Source organism: Cricetulus griseus, chromosome 2 (genome assembly GCF_003668045.3).
Source record: "Cricetulus griseus strain 17A/GY chromosome 2, alternate assembly CriGri-PICRH-1.0, whole genome shotgun sequence".
Classification (NCBI taxonomy): domain Eukaryota; kingdom Metazoa; phylum Chordata; class Mammalia; order Rodentia; family Cricetidae; genus Cricetulus; species Cricetulus griseus.
The window spans coordinates 342,633,002-342,653,354 of record NC_048595.1 but is presented as its reverse complement, the minus strand read 5'-3'; the positions used below and the strand labels follow the sequence as shown (position 1 = coordinate 342,653,354).

General features: G+C 39.7%; 1 protein-coding gene across 6 annotated transcripts in view; it reads right to left on the bottom strand.

Moving 5' to 3' along the window:
* Nucleotides 1-17,673, bottom strand: part of Ranbp3l (RAN binding protein 3 like) — a 42,287-nt gene extending 24,614 nt beyond the window's left edge. The window contains exons 1-2 of one of the 6 annotated variants that reach the window (XM_035440605.1): nucleotides 16,902-17,673; nucleotides 5,818-5,958 (exon numbers count right to left, since the gene is read on the bottom strand). In XM_035440605.1, coding sequence (XP_035296496.1) covers nucleotides 5,818-5,922 — 105 coding nt within the window. In that variant the 5' untranslated portion in view covers nucleotides 5,923-5,958; nucleotides 16,902-17,673. Of the gene's footprint in view, nucleotides 1-2,213; nucleotides 2,275-5,817; nucleotides 5,959-16,901 lie in introns of those variants that run through there. The other 5 variants (XM_035440606.1, XM_035440608.1, XM_035440604.1 and 2 more) reach the window with 5 other exon arrangements.
* Between the last annotated feature and the right edge of the window lie 2,680 nt (nucleotides 17,674-20,353).

Here is a 20,353-nt window from a genome sequence, read left to right as displayed (position 1 = left end):
AGGACTCCGATGACAAGATGGGAGACAGAGACAAGATAACCTTTGGAAGTTTGTAGGCCAGCTAACATGATGTTTGAAGCAGTGAACAACAAAGACCCTGGTGGGAGGCAAGGGCCAACTCCTGGACTTGTTCCCTGACCTCCATGTGCACACACGTGTGTGTATATATATTCTACAAAAGCATCATACACACACATACACACACACACACACACACACACACACACACACACACACACACACACACACACACACAAAGTGTGGTTGAGATAAACCAGCAGCATTGACCTGAGTTTGTTAGAGATTTGGACTGTGAATTAAAATCTATACTCTACATCCTTTCTTGGTAAGTTAGTCATTCAAGAAGTCTTGAAGAACACGGGGTTTCTGTCAACCTAGGTCAAATTTATAAAGATAGCGGTAGAGACTCTTGAGGTCAGTGAGTAACTGTGGGATGTGCTGAGAATGTTTGCAATTAGTAAGGAAATGATGCCATTCAAACGTTATACTATGATTGATTGTAATTCAATGTGAATTCATAGGCCATTCTAATCAATTTAAAAGAAATCTCTATATTACAGATATTGGAATGTCACTATTGATATTGAAACCAGTTATTCAGATTTGGATGATTTCCTTTGAGATGTAGAAGTTTGTTTGCTGTTTTAAAAATATGTCTGGGATCTGACCATTTTTCATGGAAAAAACTTAGATGTCATTGCATGAGATTATTAAACATTAATTAAAATGTTCATTTCAATAAAATTAGCCTGGAAGCATGTACTTCATAAAAGTATTTGTCACAGTTCTGAGTCTTCAAAAGGAGTTTGAATCATTTGAAGTCTCGAGTGTGAAAAATGGTCACATCTTTAGGAAAAATAGACAGTCAAAGCAAGTGACCTCAATTACTGCATGGATCCCTGGGAAGGGTTGGGTGTTTGTTTGTTTATTTAAAGAAACAACAAAATAAACAAAGTCCAAAGCTTTATTAAAATCTCCTGAGGATGTTCTAAGATGGACAAAACACTAGCTAGCTTGGTGCCAATTCACATATAATGTTCTATAATATCTCTAGCCACACAAGGGGGAATTCTGTGAGATGCACACAGATTTAAATAAGCAGAAAATTGCCTGTGATAACATTTAAGAACATGTGTCCATAGATGAAGATGGTGGGACACAGTGTCTCAGGTCATTGTTTACTATGACAGAGCATTCTAATTTCTGCCTTATGAGATTCTTTTCTTTGTCATGAAAGCTGAAAACAGGACCCTAGGTGAATCAGGGAGTCTACAAGCAGGTTCTCAGCCTCACTCAAAACACTCAGTGAGTAGACCTGCTACAGCCCCTTCAGCCTGGTTGTGAGCAATCTGTGTATTACAAATATCAGCCAATTGTAAGACGTACAGAAATATGCTAAGAAAAGTGGGGGAGGAACCCTTTCTCCCTTCTGTCTAATTCTGCAGCTTTAAACACTATTTTCTATTTTTATTAGAAAAGGATTTGTCACATGCCAACTGTAGGAAACTTGGAAATTTTTAGTTTGGATTCATATCTAAGGAGTACATACTAAAGAGAAGAAAGTGAAGAACACTGTTTCCCTTCTTGTGACTACTAAGCCATTTTTGGAAAAAGAATCATTTCCCAGCAGGAAACTGTATAGGAGATGAGAGAACTCTGTCACAATGAATGCAACCAGCGCCCTCCTAAGCCTGCCTAGCTCGTCCTTTCCCAAACTTGTTTGCTTCTCCTGCTGAGAGCCTTCAAGGGATCCATCCACTTAAGCTCCAGAGACCCTCAGTCCCTTCCTCGTGGACGATATAGACAGATATAGACAGAGGGCAAATTTGAAAAACAGCAACACAGAAATAAGGACATGTCTTATTTGTTCAAGAAGTATCAGATGGTGTCCAACACCTACTTGGCTATGATTCTGAAAATACAGCAAACCCTTGAAAGTTCTGTTTGTACAGACACAACTCCAAACTGTGTAGCTCAGCTATGAGCTCCCTGTGCCTATGGTTGCGACCAGTGATTTATTTGTATTTAGAACTTGGAAATTTGAAACAGCAATGACCCAATGATAGGCCATGGACCTAGGGGAAACCAGATACTTCTGTTCTACTAAAGAAATGTAGCAATAAAATGACTTTCCAACAACATTCTGATATGTCCATAGTTCAGTGTCTCACTTCACCATCATCAGAGCTTACTTCTGCTGCAGATGGGAACAAATACAGAGACCAACAGCCACATCAGGACAATATGCAGTGAATGGAAGACCTTGAAATACTTGGTCCTAAATGGAATATCTCCACCAAATCCTTCCCTTCAAGGCTCAGGGAACCCTGTGGAAAAGGAGGGAGAAAGACTTTAAGAGCCAGAGGGGCTGGAGGACCCTAAGGAAGCAAGGCCTTCTAAAAATAGCAGGATCAGTGCACATATGAACACACAGAGACTGTGACAGCATGCACACTGCCTGCACAGGTCTGGGCCTGGTGGGGTTCCAGTGCTGAAAAGGGAAAAGGACACAAGCCCACACTGTTAACTGTTTGCAAATGAAAAATTCGTTTTCTTCAATGGAGACTCACTTGATATACAAGCCACTTTTAAGGTCAGACCCTATGCCCAGCAGTAAATGGCCAACACAAAGTGAAATCAATGGCATTTTTAGAGATCCTTTGTCTCATAATGCCTTGTCAGGGCTTTGTTTTTTGTTTTGTCTTGTCTTTTTTCCTTTATAGGACCTTTGAATATATATTATGGTTACTAGATTTGTGTTTTTATGGGATTCCTGTGTGTCTCTGCATCTGTGTGTTTCTTGAGCTTTTTGTTTGGCTCTTTTTCTTCTGTCCACTTTGTCCTATTCTGGCTTGTTTGTTTTTGTTTTATCTAATTTTATTTTACAGTTATTGTTTTGGGTTTTTTTTTTGTTGTTGTTGTTTTTCCAGACAGGGTTTCTCTGTGTAGCTTTGGAGCCTATCCTGGCACTTGCTCTGGAGACCAGGCTGGCCTCAAACTCACAGAGAGCTGCTTGCCTCTGCCTCCCGAGTGCTGGGATTAAAGGTGTGCACCACCAACACCAGGCTTAGTTATTGTTTTTTTAGATGCCTGTTTGTATCCTAATGAGAAACAAAAATACATTTGGGTGGGTGGAGAGGATCTGGAAGGAACTGGGGGAAAGGGAAAACCATAATCAGAATATATTTTATTTTGTATTAAAAATCTATTTTCAATAAAAATATGAAAGCAAAAGAGCCAGCAATGAAAAAGCTTTCTTCCTAATGCTTCTTTAAAAATTATTTGTTTTCAATAAATGAATAGATTTGATTTTTCATGGATTTCACAACCAACTGAACTGCATGTTTCAATGTCAAGAGACTATTCTTTGGGTAAATTTTTTTCTTCCTTCCCTCTTCAAGGCAGTAACTGACATATGAAATGCTTATGCAAGCCCTGGCTTGTCTTCACCTGTTTGCCTTTTGAAACATTTAACTGGATATGACCCCAACAAATCTATGAACATTAGACCTGGCTGAGTTCTCTGGCTTCTGCTTTTATGCACTGCCATAGTACAAAGACTTACACATTTGCATCATACTTTAGCTATTGTGAAACATTTAAATATAGTCATATTTGGCAAATAAATAAATGATTACTAGGAGCCAGAATATATGGATCATAGAAACCTATGCTTTAAAAATTCAAATAATTTGCTATGTGAATTCTGGAAGGTCACTGGCTCCTCTGAGCAGACTTCCTTGTCTATGAAATGGGGATCACAAGACCTACCTCACTGAGTCATAATGATTGAAAAAGGTTACTATGTGAACACAGAGCACAGTGCTCGGCTCGTAGGAAGAGAGTTCCAGCCTCTACTCTATGATATGCTCTTCAGGAATGAGTTAGTATACCCTTTACCCACAAAGGAATTAAGACTTTAAAATCACATCATGTGCCAATGTCAAAAGACAGTACCTAGGGTTCTAAATCTCTCAGCTTTCATGTTAGTCCATCCTCCATCTGAGCTTCCACTGTGAGCTCTATGATGATTGGACAGTTGTTTCTGAAGAGTGGTATGGCTGGGGTAGAATGGCTCTTTCCTGCTCCCATGGACCTGGACAGGCCTGGTGGAGATGTGATCCAATGCTGCATGCATGCTCCTGTACATTGATTTTTGCCAATAAAGTTATGAAAAAGGAGTCTTTTATCTATTCTGTTCCATGTTCATATTCTGACTCATGGACTTTGTTCGAGAGTATCTGCAGGTAAATAACATGGTGGCTCTGGCAACTCTAAGCCTCATGTCATTGTGTTGAGCCACTGGCAAAACAGTAACAAAAGAAAGTATTGCCTTTTGCAAGAGTGTACCTATTTCTCCATAATTTGAAAGTACTATTTTGTTATTAATAAGGCTGTTGTAAGAAGGGTGCCTGTAATCTTAAATGTATTTATCAGAGTGTATATGGGCCTCTGGAGGAATAATTCCCAGGTGACCTGCTTGCTCTTTCTCTACCCCATTCCCCTGTTTGGGCCGGAGGGCTAATAATGAGGCAGAATGGTCCCTGGATGTGCTTGGTCAGCCAGCACCATTTGGAAATACATATTTCATTTGACAGCATTTGTAAGGCACAATTTCCCCCTCATAAGAGCTCGCAGTGTGAAAAGGCTTCCATATGCTGTAAATGGCTCCTCACTTAGCTGAGGGAGGGGAGAAGCAGAAACACATTCTAGGCTTCACGGGACTTTGAAGCTGTGTCCTGAGAAGGCACTTGGTTCACAGTGCGTCCATCGAAACTAATCATCCCTCAGTGTTACTGTTAAAATAAGCAGGTAATTTTGATGCAAAAATATCTCCTTCATAAGAATTAAATCACTGTTCTAAAAGACTACTGATAGGTTACTGTATATTCATGCATTCATCCATTTCAACAGAAAAATAACACTGTTTTTAAATTCCTTCGTGATTCACAAAACATGATCAGAATGAAAATAATGAATGGGACTTTCTCCAGTTTCTAAAACCCATCCATCTCTGCCTTGAGTCTTTGAGTAAGCAAGGGGTTTAGACTTCTTGCTTCCCCATTTCCATGGGAATAACAGTGTTCTACTCTGGTCAGGTCCTTGCAGGCCTAGCCAGCAAAAAGGAAGCCAACCTGTGGCTAGACCCAGAAGGCTGCAGCCCCTGTCCCCTCAGGGACACACGGGGTTTGTTTTCATTATTTTTCTGCATCTTTAAATTTGTAGCTACACTTGTTTTCTAAAACTCCCTCCAGACCTATGTTATTGTTTCTTCACAATCAAAATTGTCACCCTCCTTCATTAATTTTAGCTTAATTCTGTTCTCAAAAAAGCAAAACAGCAAAAAAAAAAAAAAAATGCTTAACTCTATCCATATTTGAGAATGAAGTATCTTATGAACAAAGTTGCGTGCTAGTATAAGTCTTGCTGGTGGTTGGCCTGTTAACACACATATGGACACACACATGAGCATACATGTACATGCACACACATGCACATGCACAAACACACACACGCCACACACATACATCTCTATCTTCAACCACATTTCTCTTCAGATGACGAAAGGGTAACACAGCCAATGCCAAATGATCTACTTCTAACATTTTCAGACTTTTTCCTTACTTTGCTCTTTCTCTTTAATTGGCAATGCCCTACCCCCTTTTTAAACTTGTATGCTTTTTGTTGACAATTCTGTGGATTTAACCATGGCCCTCATGCTTGCTAGGTAGGTACTCTTCACATAGATGTGTTTGTAGTCCTCTCTTCTTTGTTTACTTTGAAACAAGATCTCACCAAGTGTCCCAGGCTGCCCTTGACAAAACTTGCTCTTAGGCCAGAAGACTTTGAGCTGGGTGATTCTTTTGCTTCAGTCTCTGGAGCGGCTTGGATCATAAGCATGTGTCATCATGCCTATTATATCCTAGCTTCTTGCAACTGGTATTGGAACAAGAGAAGGTTTGAAGTCAATTACTTCAGCATGTCACTGTACAAATCCCTTCATATCATCGACCCTGGTTGAAAGTCTAGATAGTATTCCTATGGCCTTTTGGTTGTCTGTCACCATCCCTGGCAGGCGAAGTGTCTGATCACTGGCCTGAAGGAATGCAGCTGTACAATGGATAGAGATTTTAGTACATTTTAAATTCTTACTTTTGAGTATTTTGCTAGATTTGCCCATTGACTTCATTAAAAAGCAACTCAGGTGTGAAACTTCCTTTGCCAAAATGTTGATTAAGATTTCAAGACAAGTTAATGATTTAAGACAATAGCTGACCCAGCATTTGAAGTGTAGTCTCCTGTTTAAATTAAAAAAGAAATCTGGACCTGGGGCTGTAGCTCTGTTGTGGAGCGCTTGCCTAGCATGTATGAGGCTCTGGGTTCAATCTTTAGTGCTGTCAAAAACAAAAGGTGAACTATAACAATGACCATTATTTAGCTCATTTTCAATGTATAGCTTTGAATAATCAAAAACCCAAATTGTTTCTCTCAAGCCATTTCAGCCCCTCCCCCTTTTTTTAATGGTGTGTTACTTTGCTGAATATTTCATAAGATGTAAAAGACACGCGTTTTCAGCATTAAACAAAATTGCTAGCCTGGCCAGCAAGTTTCTGGCATAGAGCCCATAGGTTTGCACTGACACAGCTACATTTTCTTACTGGTTTTGTTTAGACTAAAAATTACCCTCCTTATATCAGTTGGATGTGGTTCAAAATCCATATAGAATTTAATCAGTGACCTAGTAACAGCCTATTCGAAGCAACCAAAGCACAGATTGAGTTCAAGGGCACCAGCCACCTGGGCAGTGCTTTCACAAATGTACCTGATTATCTAACAGGCAGTTGAGTATGGGTCAGTCAACTGAGACTCAGGCCAGCCTCAAGGTTATCTTAGCTACCTTTCATAATGAAATAGATCTATGAACTGCTTAGAGGTGTCTGGCATATAACACATGTTCCGTAAACACAATTTGTTTATAATTGACATGTTAATGCTGTGGGATGAGCACCAAGATACAAACCTACTTTTCTGTTCTCAAAAAGGTTGTAAAACATTAGTTATTTCACGGGGTTATCTCCTCAAATTACTGGATCTTGTAAGTCCCTGTCAGAAGGTATCATCCTTACATAACACAGTATAGAAAATAAGGACTACAGTTAGATTAGTACCACGTTCCCTAGACCACTTGTGGCAGCATGTCAAGGTCTTGCCTCTTCATCCCACAGTGGCAGCCTCCAGACTCTACTTCTGAGGGCTGTGCATACTTTATCACCATTGTATAGACACCTGATTTCATATCCCATGAGAATGCACTTTATGATATTTGCATCTGGCTTCAGAAGACATCAGCAAAGGCTTATGATTTATGCATGGAGGCACAGCCAGAGTTCACTACCTTCAGTGGTATCCAATGGCTTACTTGGGGATTTGTATACATGGGCCTGTTTTCACACTAGGAAACTCTCACTACTAGCTCCTCACTTACCTATCTCAACATCAAAAGAATGTGAGAGTTACTGCAGTAAGCATCAGAGATAAATTTGTGGTGAAATTATTGACATTCAAGAACCTTGGATTATCTAAAATATTTTAGGCGTGCCTCCTAGTCTTGCACAAATGGATAGGCACACAGTCTGTACCCAAGATCAGTGTCCACTGGTTTTTACTGAAAGGTCCAGTGTTCATTAGTGAACAGAAGAATTCCTAGGTGCTGACTGACTATACAAAACATGGTCTGCAGAATGCTGTTTTGTCTGAGCAAACTTGGTAGGAAAGATGTAATCAGATTACTAAAAGCAAAGAAAGTTCTGAGCATCGTATTAACTATCTCGTGCTTGTTTGCCCATAAATGGTTGCTTAATAAGTGCCTGTCCATTCACATGTGCTTGGCCTAAGACTTACTTTATTTTAATGTGACAGTGCAATTGTTAAGAAATAACAATTTTTACCACATCTCTAACTTTTTGGTGGTTACCTCTCCACAAAAATGCCAAGGCTGTAAAATGACCAAAAAGCCAAATTAGTATGTAGTCACTCTGGTCTCAAGCACAGTCAAATCCAAAGATCTTATTATATAAGTGCCCTCCATCCCTTCTCTCATCTCTCACTAGGTTCTTAGCATCCATCTTGGCCAACTCATGCCTTTTTTGGTCCTCCCAAGGCACTGGTACTGTAGTGTGACCTGCAGCAGCCACAAACAGCAGATGAGAACATGTTAGAAGAGAAAATTCTCAGTCCATCATCCCCCCCAGACATTCTAGTTGGAAATTCACCATGGGAAAACCTAGCAACTTCCAAAAACTGTGCCCAGGTGATGGTTGGTTGATTAGATTTTGAGACAAAGTCTTGCTTTGTAGCCCAGGCTAGCCTGGAATTGACAATCCTGCCTCTGGCTCTTACATGCTAGCTGCAACCCCCAAGTTTGGAAACTTCCAACTGACACACTGTTATACAACAGCCCCCAAGTTATTCTCAGATATTGTTGTGAGTATTCGATTTTGTCTCTTACTGTCTTAACCATGCACTATGCCTAATTTATAATAAAATTTATCATAGGTGTGTATTCAACCCTTGGACATGAAGGTAACAGTGTAGTGATGTCGCACTAAAGCAAGTGAATCGAGAACCAAAACCACATGCGGAGTCTAACTCATGAGCCTCCCCATGCACGCTGTTGCACCAAACTAACCCCGGAGGGCTGTGACCCCGTGTTGCACAGCTTTCTCCCACACTTCCTGCAGGTCTCTGCACACTCCTCTTTCTTAGTAAGGCCTGCCTGCTTTCTTAATGAGCACCCTCCACTAGGACACCCTCTATCCTTTCTATTCAGTTTTTCTCCATCTGTGGTATAATCACACATACTGTATATTTTATTTCTTTTCTCTATTGTCTGCCCTTCAGCCTGTTAGAAAGTGGTGCTACATGGGCAGGGAATTCTGAGTGCTTTGCTTTCTAGAACATTAACACAGGTCTTCATGCCAGAGGTTCAGAAAACATCTCTTTAATAGGATGAATGAAGCACTTCATGGGTTTAAGCAAGGGGAAGTAGTTGGTGTGTGTGTAGGGGGCACTCATGAAATAGTCTGTTTTTTGCTGTTTACACCAAGAATATTTATGAGATACTGTGGGTTTAATGAAAAAAACTGAATTTTGAAGAAACTTCAGATAAGCCATTGACTCCAAATGATGTTTGATGCCAGACAGAGGCCTTCCTAAAAAAGCAAAATGCTAAGATCTCTCCCTAACTATTTTAGGGGGATTCATGGGATCAAATTTAATTCTTTATTCATGTTTATCACAGAATCTACCACTAATCTCTACCACCAGCCCAAGATATGAGATAGTGATTTATCATATTTCAATTTATCTATCTTAATCTCATTGATTTGCTAATTTTACATTACTGTGCTATTAATTTAGGAGTTCTCAGCTCAGGGATCACTTAAACAACAGAGTAGTACTAATTACTAAGCTCATCTAGGGAATGACTCATGTATCATACCGAAGGCTTGAGAGTTCCTGAGCTGAGCGAGTTGTGGCTACACTGCCCATAAGACACCATTATGTTTCATGCTTCTTTGGCAAGTAGTTAAAATCCACCAATGCTCTCCAGTCCCTTCATTATTCACGGAAGTTGCCAAAAAGAGGCCTGGAGGCACCTTTAGAGAGCAAAACCTCCCAGGCACACTACTAAATGGTATTCCAACCTATGAATACCCACAGAGTGCTTATCTGTGTACATCCATTTATAAGTATGTGCATTCAATCATTTCATACTTCCCAAATGGAAGTGATAGTTCATAGGACTAACTTAAAAAAAAAAAAACTACTAACTCAGTTTTCAAACTGGTTAAACCACTTCATAGCAATGCATAAGTTCTCCACATCTTCTTTCAAACATCATATCAGTGGTTTAAATTTTAGCCATGGTTACATTAGACATCTTTCCATACTGTGACAAAATTTTCCAATAACCCATTTAGAAAGAGGAAAAATGTCTTCTGGTTCACAGTTTGAGCAGTTTAAGTTCATCCTATCATTCTGGGCCGGCAGTGGCACAGCAGTATGGGAGAACATAGGGGAGGGAGCAAAGCTACTAACTCTATGGTCAGAAAGTTAAAGAGAAAAGAAAAGGCATGCGGCTCACCACCATGAGGCCTTCCAGTGGGCCTCACTGACTAAAGGCTCCAGCACCTTCCAGGAGTACCACACCTGCTTAGTAGCCTTTAAGGCATGGACCTGTGGTGACGGCCCAAATTCAAACCATGGCACTCAAGATGCACGTTGATGCCTTGTGGTGGGTTTATTTTGTATTGCTTTAAGAAAGAACAATGTTGGGCATTTTAGATATGCTTCTTGGCCGTTTTGTTATAGAAGTATATGTCAGACCATTGGCCCACATTTCAAATCAAATTCTTTTTCTTGAGTTGTAAGAGTGCTCAGTGTTTTCTGGCTGCAAGTTGTGTATGTATATGTGACACAATCATTTTCTCCCAATCTCCCTTCTTAGTGTCTTTTTAACAACAGATACTTTCTATGTTGGTTATCTAATGTATATACTTTTATAGCTTAGTGATTTTCATGCCTGTCATCAAAATCTGTCCATTCTAATAGTAAGGATATTTTCATACATTTTCATCTAGAAATTTTATACACTTAGCTTTTGTGTTACAGTCACACCCCATATCAAATACCCCCTCACAGAGAGAGAGAGAGAGAGAGAGAGAGAGAGAGAGAGAGAGAGAGAGAGAACTTACTCCCTTGAAACAGGGTCTCTCACTGAACTAGGCTGGTGGCCAGAAAGCCCAACACAGTACTAGTGTTACAGGAACACCTATAAGCCACACCCCGCTTTTTATGTGGATGCTAGGGTCTGAACTCAGTGCTCATATTTTCACAGCAAACACTCTTACCATTCAGCAGTCTCTCCAGTCCTCAAGGATAGATATTTTCTCATAATTCAGTGAGCTATTGCTTCTCTTGCCAGTGTTTAAGTGCACAGACTTTATACATATTTTGTTGGCTTAACATGCAAGTGTATATATTATACTTTAAACACACACACACACACACACACACATATATATATATATGTATATATATATATATATATTAAAATGTAGGTTTTGTGTGTTGACTCGATGTTCTTGATTCTCCTTGGGGATTTTCTATTAGTCATCTCTAAGCGAAGGCACTTTAAATTCTTTCTAATTTTTGAGCCTTTTACTTCTTCTAAAAAAACTTAGTACACTCCCTAGTATTGTGTTGACTAGAAGTGATGATAGTGAGTGCCCTCGGTTCTTCAGGAAGCAAGTCTTTTGTCTTCTGTCCAATGACATTAATTGTTGCTTATCTTATAAGTATCCTGCTGTCATCAGGTTCAGAAAGCTCATTTCTTTTCTAAATATTTTGATTTTCATTTTCCCAATTAGTGTTGAATTTTGTTTGTTTCACATTTTTTTTTGTTTTAGAAAAAGTACTGATGACACTCATGGTATTAGCAGTAAGTTTTGCAGTTTTTTGTTAGTTAGAAGATTGTAAATTTTATTGTTTGTTTTCAAATAAATAGCCTTTGAGAACCAAGGATGTGCAGACTACTGCCTTGACATTTTATTCTCAGGACTAGAAAACCAAATGACATTTGTTTGTTTGTTTTTCTAAATATACATTCAAATATGTAATTAATATGGCCTTGGGCAACTGTGGCTTTTTAAAAATGAGGTAAAATATACTTGCTACAATGTTTATCCTTGTGGCACTAGCAGTCAGTTCAAAACTAATGATACTGATGTTGATGTTCTCCTCACCTCCAGAGCTCTGTTTGCCTTACAAAACAGAAACTGTGTCATTCAGCCATCACTTAGCTCCACCATCCACGAGGGTAAGGATTCCTACACTAGGCACAAGCTTCAACACAAGAGTCAATGGTTTTCAGCCTAAAGCTTCTCCCTTTCCAAGCTCTTTTAAAGTAATCCATACCGATCTCTATAAATTTGTGACTCTAAATGCAAGTGGTACTGCAAAGCTAGAACAAGGGTCATTTAAGCCTCTTCAATGTTCCCTTTGGGTTGCAGGAAAACTGAAGTGTAGGTCTTCCATCGTTGGTCTGAGTCCATTTTGACTATGCGTCATCCATATGATGTCACATTATGTGCACAGCATCAGTGCTTCAAACCACAAAGGAAAGTACAAATCTATTTGGAGAACCATAACACTATTTAGTGATAACCTCATCTAAAAGAAATTAAATATTTATAATCATGCAGTAACAGTGAAGTCTCTCTTTGTGCCAGTATGTTTATTTCATTTACTTAATAAGTTCTCTAGGTAATAAATGAGGGCCATTCATACATAGCTACAGGAAACATTTGAAGAAAATCACACATTCACAGTAATCCAAATATAATGTGTATTTTATGGTTTAGAGTCTACCCAAAGGGTTGAAAAATATTTGCTCAGTTCTTAATATTTAATTTCTCAGAAAACCCACATTTTGAAAACAAATCTAGGAGAAAAATGTGTTTGCATTCTCAGTGTCTGATACTCATCTACTCCATGGTAGGTTTTAATTAAAATGTGTTGATTATAAATTAAAGGCTGAGGGTGTTGGCCTGTATTTTTGTATATTTTTCTTTAATTGAAAAGTTTTTTCATACAATATATTCTGGTTATGTTTTCCCCTCCCCCAAATCCTCCCAGGCTCTCCACACTCCCCTCCCCTCTTATAAGAATCCACACCCCTTCCTATTTCTCATTAGAAAATAAGCATCTTAGGATATCTTTCAATTTGTAACTTTTAGGAAACTGAATAATATTGAGAATAAAGCACATCCAGAAAATTGCCAAATATGATACAATAATAAATATATATATTCTGTGTATTTCTTTCACAGAACTTCATAAGCTGTGAATTTCCTGAGTGATAGGTATGTCCTTTTAAGTGAATGAAGTGATCAGTAGTGGACACTTAGTTATTTTTAAGGGTAGGCCACGTCAAGAAGACTAAGCCTCTGGTTGGAGGTTGAACTACTCAGCTCCAGGGATGTAGAGAATGGCTGATGACATGATCAATGACATCATCAATCACACCTACATAATGAAACTCATATAAAAACTTCATATTCTGATCAGTGGAGTCTCCTGGATGATGAATATATCAATATATGGGAATATGGCACACTTGACTCCATGGAGACCAGCTCCTGCACTCATAGTCCTCCCAGACCTTGAGTCTGCATCTCTAACCTGGTTAACCATCTGCATCTTTCGTAACAAAATAGTGATCACAAGTAGAGAATAACACAGAATTCTGTGAGCCATCCCAGTCAATTATCAAGTCTGGGAGAGTGTTTGGAAACTTTGAATTTGTGGTTGAGCTGGCAGGGTACAAGCAGCTTGCAGACTCCTGAAATCAGTGATGGGTGTGTGAAATGGGGCATCCTTGTGAAATGATGTGGTCAGCTTGTGGAGTCCTTCCTAAGTCTCGGTAGTGGATTGAATCACAGGATACTCAAAGAACTGGTGTCAGAAAAATGGTATCAGAACACACAAAGAAAATCAAGAGGCATTCCAAGGCATTTTGAATAATTGTCAGAAAGTTTCTTTGATATGAACCTATGAAAAAGATTAAATATTGTAACCCTAAGGCATATGCTTTGAAAAACAATTATATAGAACAAAAATAACATTTAAAATAGCCCTTAATTATTATATAATCTTAGAAAAGTAATTTAGCCTTGAAGAGGCTTTCTATACATCTTTAAAATGAGGTCATATACTGGTTTTTAGTAGAACATTTTTGTGTCTGAGCTACGGTACCAGAATAGTTGTTCAGCATGTCTACAAGTGCTTTGAGTGACTTCAAATGTGTGGTTAAGTAAATGGCTCTCCACAATGTGAGCAGGCTTCCCCAGTCAGCTTAAGGCTTGAATAAAACAAGATTACTTTCCCCTGAACAAGGGACAGACGTCAACTGGAACAGCATCAGGCTCAAACTCATACCTGGACTTGACAGCATCCATAACTGTCCTCCCTCTCACCCCAAATAGTGCACTATTTTGCTGCATGCATTAAACATATATAAAGAGAACATATATAAAGTCATTTGTAAATTTTAAAGCAGAAAAGACAAGGGTGGTTGTTTGCTTAATATATGTAATTCATACCTCCCAAATATAAACGTTAATATTTATCAGCATGGTCAGTATTACAGATAAATGGATTAAAATTAGCATAGAAGAAGCTGTGAGACAAGAGGAAGAAGAAAGAAGAAGGTGCTAAATTTCTGTTCAGGGCAAATGTAGTATCTGTGCCAATGAGAGTCAACTCAGGATGGACAGGAAACTGTAGCTGAATTAGCTTAGCTCATTTATCTACCCAGCATCTGACATAATACTTTGCACAGTTGTCGTCCAAATAGTCAAAGAATAAATAACTTTTATCCCTGCAGTCAACAAAAACAGTACATTTTCTTGAGTGACTAGATAACAAGACTCAAATAAAGTAAAACACATTCACACACTGTATGGAGGGCTAGAAATATGAATGTATACTAAAGCTGGACTGCTTCATATTAATAAATCACAGTGCACATGGTAGATGAGAGAGCTGAAATATCAACCTGGATGAAATAAGGCTAAAGGCATGAACTCGGGAGCTGGTGTTTAGATCTGTAGCCAGGCATCACTCTAAGGCTTTGCCTTCTTGAACCTTTGCTGAACTTTGCATAATAGCAAGGTGCAAACATAGCTTTTGGGAAAAACCATTGCAGCCACAGTGAATGGGCACCTTTAAACCAAGATGGCAATAAATGGAAGCTTTCAGATTCTAGGAACTGGAACAGCATTTCACAATGTCACTTGTCAGCTCAGACCTCTAGCTGACATGTCTTGTGACTCTAAATGGCTAGTCTGGATTTCATTACCATGCCTCACAACTTTATGGATTATGGTTTTTGTGGGCAGATATTTTGAGAGTGGGCCACAGAAGAATGTGGTTACTTTCAAAACATTCCAAGGAGAGAACTTCAGGCTGAGAAAGTCAGAGAAGGCTGCTAGTCTTCTTGTTACTTGGGGAAATGTGTCATCATAATGGTATTTCCAGCCTTCTTTGTATAAGGCCAATAAAGGAGAAACCATCAAGGCAGCCTTCCTTAAATTAAAACAACAGTGGGATATTATTTTCTGCTTATAATATTGGAAACAAATCTTAAAATTAATGCCCAGTGCCACTGAGATCATACTCTTTCATTCATTATTGAAGAGTGGAAAAACCACTTGGCCAGAAAAAAAGGTTTAAAAACAGCAATAATCTTTTAAACATATGCTTTTCTAAGAACTTAGCCAGTGAAAATAATCATCTGTGCACAGATATAACTAGTAATTTATATTTAACAGTGCTAACTTTAGTGAAAAATTTCTGACATTGACCACTAAAAAATAACGCTCTGGAGAGCATATAATGACATGAGAATTTGGCCATCATATACTGTTAATTAAAAGGCAGTTAACAGAGAACTATGTGTCAAACAAGTCAATTTTTTTATTTTAAAAAGCAATCAAAGTAACAATCCAAGTATAAACATTGAAAAAGAGGCTAGACTGCCTCTTAAAATGTCCATAGCACCTATCTTTAGGTAGTAAGTTAAAGGCCTCCCCCCTCTTTTTTTTTTACTGATTTCTTTAGGATCCTCTCACAAAATTTTCAATTATAAATTATTACATCTAAATGAGGGAAGGTAAGGCCTTAAACATTTCAAATAAAAACAAAAAAAAGCAACAAGACATTGACAAAACCATAATAAACTAAGATTTTCTAGCAGCACAGGAGCTATGTGTATAGTGCTGCCTAAGGCTACTGGTTCAAAACAATTTTTTTCCAGATCATGTCGTAGCATGTTCTGAAATGTCTGCACTGTAGTCATTTTGCAGGAATCTTCTCCTATCCATGCTATATTAAGTCCTGTGTGACATGAGATCACTTGGCTCAGCTCAGGATTCTTGCAGGGAGGTGCTTTGCGACATCCACCAAATGTTAGCACACAGATGCCACCTGGAACATGGGAGGCTTCAGTTCATTAGTTGCTACTCTCTGTGAGAGTGAAATCTAAAGCTGAGTCTACAGGGAAATAAACGAGGGGCTCATGTGCCATATATCACAGATCCATCACAGGCTGCCAAGAAGTTAACCTCTGGGGTGATGTCATCAGCACACCACCTTTCCCACAAGTGTCCTCTACTGTCCTTAAAAATTGAATAGGGTAATAGTTGTTCTGTGCATGTCAATCGTCTGCTGCTTGGGTTAGGCAATCTGAAATGCTTTTAAAGATTATTCCCAGAAAAGCTTTGTGGTGTGGAGTTTAGATGCCCATCAGGTAAAATACCACACTATCTGTTCCAGCTCTTTTGGGACTATAAAAAAAAAAATGAGTATCGAAAATATGTATTTTCCACAGATGAAAGAGTCACAAGTTCACAGAAAACAAGATTTAAAGAAAGCCCTTACCAGTAATAAGACATGGGGAACAGTGCCAGGCTAGCAAAGCTGTTCTCTGCTAAATTGCTTCAGTAGCCAAGTCAACCTTGCCCCAATCGGTGTTTTCAGTTATACACACTTGTCAAACTCTACACAACTGACAATGGCTAGAAGTTTAAGTGCACATTTCCAAGGAATGTGTATTCTCGATACTCTACTGATAATCCTCCAAAGCAACAGTGAGACCATGTTGACCCGCTGTCACGCCTCACTGTCGTTCCTCTCCCCCATGTTTAAAAAGCATTTTATAATCAGAGCTTGCCAGGTGCTTCAGCAGCCCACCCTTTTCCCAGACATGCAAATGGCCAGAAAGTCACAAAACACAGGACTTAGCTCGCCAGACCCACCTTGCTGTTGCTGGTCCTTCTGCGCTTTCAGCTGACACGTGCCCAAACTGGCGAACAGGTGGCCGTCTTCTTTCCTTTGTGTGCTAGACATGGTACCAACAATCTGGCTGCAGCTTGGGGAATCACTAGGGCATTTTGTCTTAGCCAGTCATCTAAAAGCGTCTCCAGAAGTCTCTTGGAAAGGACACAGAGGCCCACGCAGATCTCGCCTCGCATGTAAAACATTTACTCCTCGAAGAACATGCCAGAGTTTTCCCTGGTTAAGAATCCTGCAGTAAATATTTACCAATGTTACGTCTCCTGCCTACAAAGATGTCAACTTACTTGGCTAGAAGCAAGACTTCGTTCTTACTTTGTTTCAAAGCATTCTGAAACTTTCCCTTTATAATGTAAAATCCTACAAAGAAACTATCTCTCTCGGTCAGTTTTAGCTATTTTCGGTTTCTTCTATCATCTGGAGTCCAGTCTCTCAAGCATAGAGAGGACTGCCAGAGAAATTCACAGGCAAGGGGCTTAAAGTACTGCAGGATGAAATCAAGGTTTCTCTGCTTGGTCAGAGTTTACCCCTGTGACAACTGATGTGTACAGTTCTTAAGGGAGGCTGCAGGGGGAGGAGCAGAGAGAACTAGCTAATTAGCATAAAGAGGCAGGCAAGAAATGGCCTTCTGATTGCTTTAACATAGTGACCAAAGCAGCGATTGTAAAGAAGCCCTGAGAGCGAAGTAATTAACCGTCTGACTTTTGCTGCTTTGTCATTAAAGCACAAACCCAAAGCAGGGCTTGAGTGGCACGGATGTTCTCCGGCACGTGTGAAATGGAAAAGGTACAGCTGGGGCTGGCTGCTCATGAGCTCATGGAAATGTACTGCTGCAACTCTTGGATTCCGTAAACAGCTCTGAGTCTCCAGGACAGTTATGGGGCCAAAGCAACTATTTAGAGTTCTGCAAGAAAAATAAACACACGAAACACTGCCCAGAGCCTTACCTTTCCTTCTAGTATAGCCTCCATTGATGTCTCTAGGTTCTAAGACAAGACAGCTGGTGAATTTTCCTAGTGCATGCCAGTTCATTACTGTTGGAAACCAAACCCCAAACACCTTCAATTCAATGAAGTCATAATGAATACTATAGGTCCTGTCCTGCAGCATTCACTCCTCATAGAATCAGAAAGTAGGTAACAGGCAGAATTACGGATGCCAGAACTGTCTGGATGCTGAGGCTTCCTGTTTGTGTTTGGAGACTGGTATTAAGCACCCTAGTATGGCCCCTTCCTCACGATATCTGGGTGCAGGGGGATTGTGTCTCTTGCTGTTGTTTTGTTTTTATCACTATGAGGCAATTCACAATTTCTCAGGCATATTTTGGTTTCTAAAAACTCATGAAATGTATGATTTTTCTTTTTAAAATTTCTGTGACCATAGATTCATACAGAATCTATGCACACAGAAGTGCACCTGCATGTGGGCACACACACACACACACACACACACACACACACACACACACACACACACAAATGTATGCGTTTCTTAATTCTTCTGTTCCAGATAAAGAAGCAAAGCTTTCTTAAACAGAGCTGGTTTTTGCCTTCTTTGATTAATGACACTTTCCTGTAGACCTTTTCAAGTGCGACCATGTTAGAGGATAGGGCTGATGTTGAGGACCCTTAAGGGTCTGCTTTGGGTATCACTGTGCAGTCCTAGGTAGTGACCCTATGGCTAATCATCTGCATCAAGGGGATGCCTGAGTTCTTTCCCTGAGTGTTGAGTTACACTTCTGCTCTTGTGGAGTTGGGTTTTCCGCACTTTACTGGAGTGAATCCAACATGACTTAACTCTGTATGTGACAGGAGTAAAAAAAAAAGCATATAAGGGCTGCAGCATGAGCAATTCCATCACAGCCACCTCTTTTACTCACTTTTATAAATACCCAACAAGTTACTTCATAACAGCCACGCTTTACTATGGTTTTTGCTTATAAGGAAAAGCAAGACATTGGAATGGCAACGTTGCTTAGGTCAAGAAACTGAATAACCATTGCTGTTTTTATTTACAATTTGATTAAAAATATGTTGTAATATTGTAAGAGTAATTTTTCTTTGCTGTGACCCCCATCTCTTCAAAGAATAACACTGTGTGTGCTGTGTGTGGGAGTGCACATGCCCCTGTGTGCCCATGTGGAAACCAGAGCTTGATTTCCAATGTCTTCTCCTGTTACTGTCCACCTTACATGTTGAGGTAGGGTCTCTCACTGAACGTTAGGCTCACTGTATTCGCTAGACTGGCTGGCCAGCAGGCCACAGGGATCCGTCTATCCCTTCCTCCAGCACTGACATTATAGGTGTGTTTGGGCAGGATCAGGTGGGGATGCAAACTCAAGCCACAATGTTTGTATAGCAAGTACTTACCCTGGGCACATTCTCCTAGATCCTATAGACTGTCTTATTTGGGCTCTTCCTCCTCTATCCTGTCATTTCTTTCTTTCTGGAAACCTGCATCTCTGTGCTCTCCAAAGGATGGAGTGGAGTGGTGTGTTGTTACAGGTAAGCGGCCTGTCAGCTCCCACTCCAGGAAAGATGCTTGGAAATTTGGTATCTTCTGATTAGAGTTGACAATACAGTTGAACAATATAAATAATACTGAGTTCATTGGAGAATTCTCTCCTCTTAATGGAACCATTTACAAAGCAGAAATGCATCCATTTGGCATTAACCCTCAAGAAAGTTACTTATTTAATTCATAGCTTGGCTTATTTCAAATATATCTGTAATATCAAGTCTATGGATGTATTATTAGTTTTAGTTTAGTTTTGAGAATTCCATACAATGAGTTTTGACCATGTCCACTCTCTCCCCCACCTTTTTTTCAAATCCACCTCTTCCCTACCCACCCAGTTTGTTGTCCTCTTTATCCCCCCATGGCATCCTATTTGTGCTGCCATTTGTATACTGTTGGATGTGTGGCTTTCTAGTGCAGCACGGTCAACCTAGTGGTGGCAATACTCTTGACAAAAATTAATTCTCTGTCTCTCAGAAGCCATCAACTGTCGGTAGTTCTTTTGCTAGGAGTGGGACTTCATGTCAGTCTTCCCCTGCCGGCACTGAGATTTGGTCTGGCTTGAAATTACTCTGCTGTGAGCTCATATGTCCACCTGCTCTGTACTGCCCAGAAGACACCATTTCCTAGGATTCAGTCACCACCTCTGGTGCTTACAGTCTTTGATGAAAGGTGTTGCATGGCAGAAAGCGATAGTATGGCATTTGTCATTTTCATCCTCAAAGGATAGGATAGAAAACCTCTAACAGATTATAAAGATGAAAGCTGGAGAACCTAGTCTGGCCTCAATATGATCTCCTAACTCCAGGAATGTTTAAAAGGCCATTGTAGTTGAGGACTAATGAATTACTGCTGAGGCTTTAGGCTTCCCATCATTTAGAGTAACAGAACCTTTGTT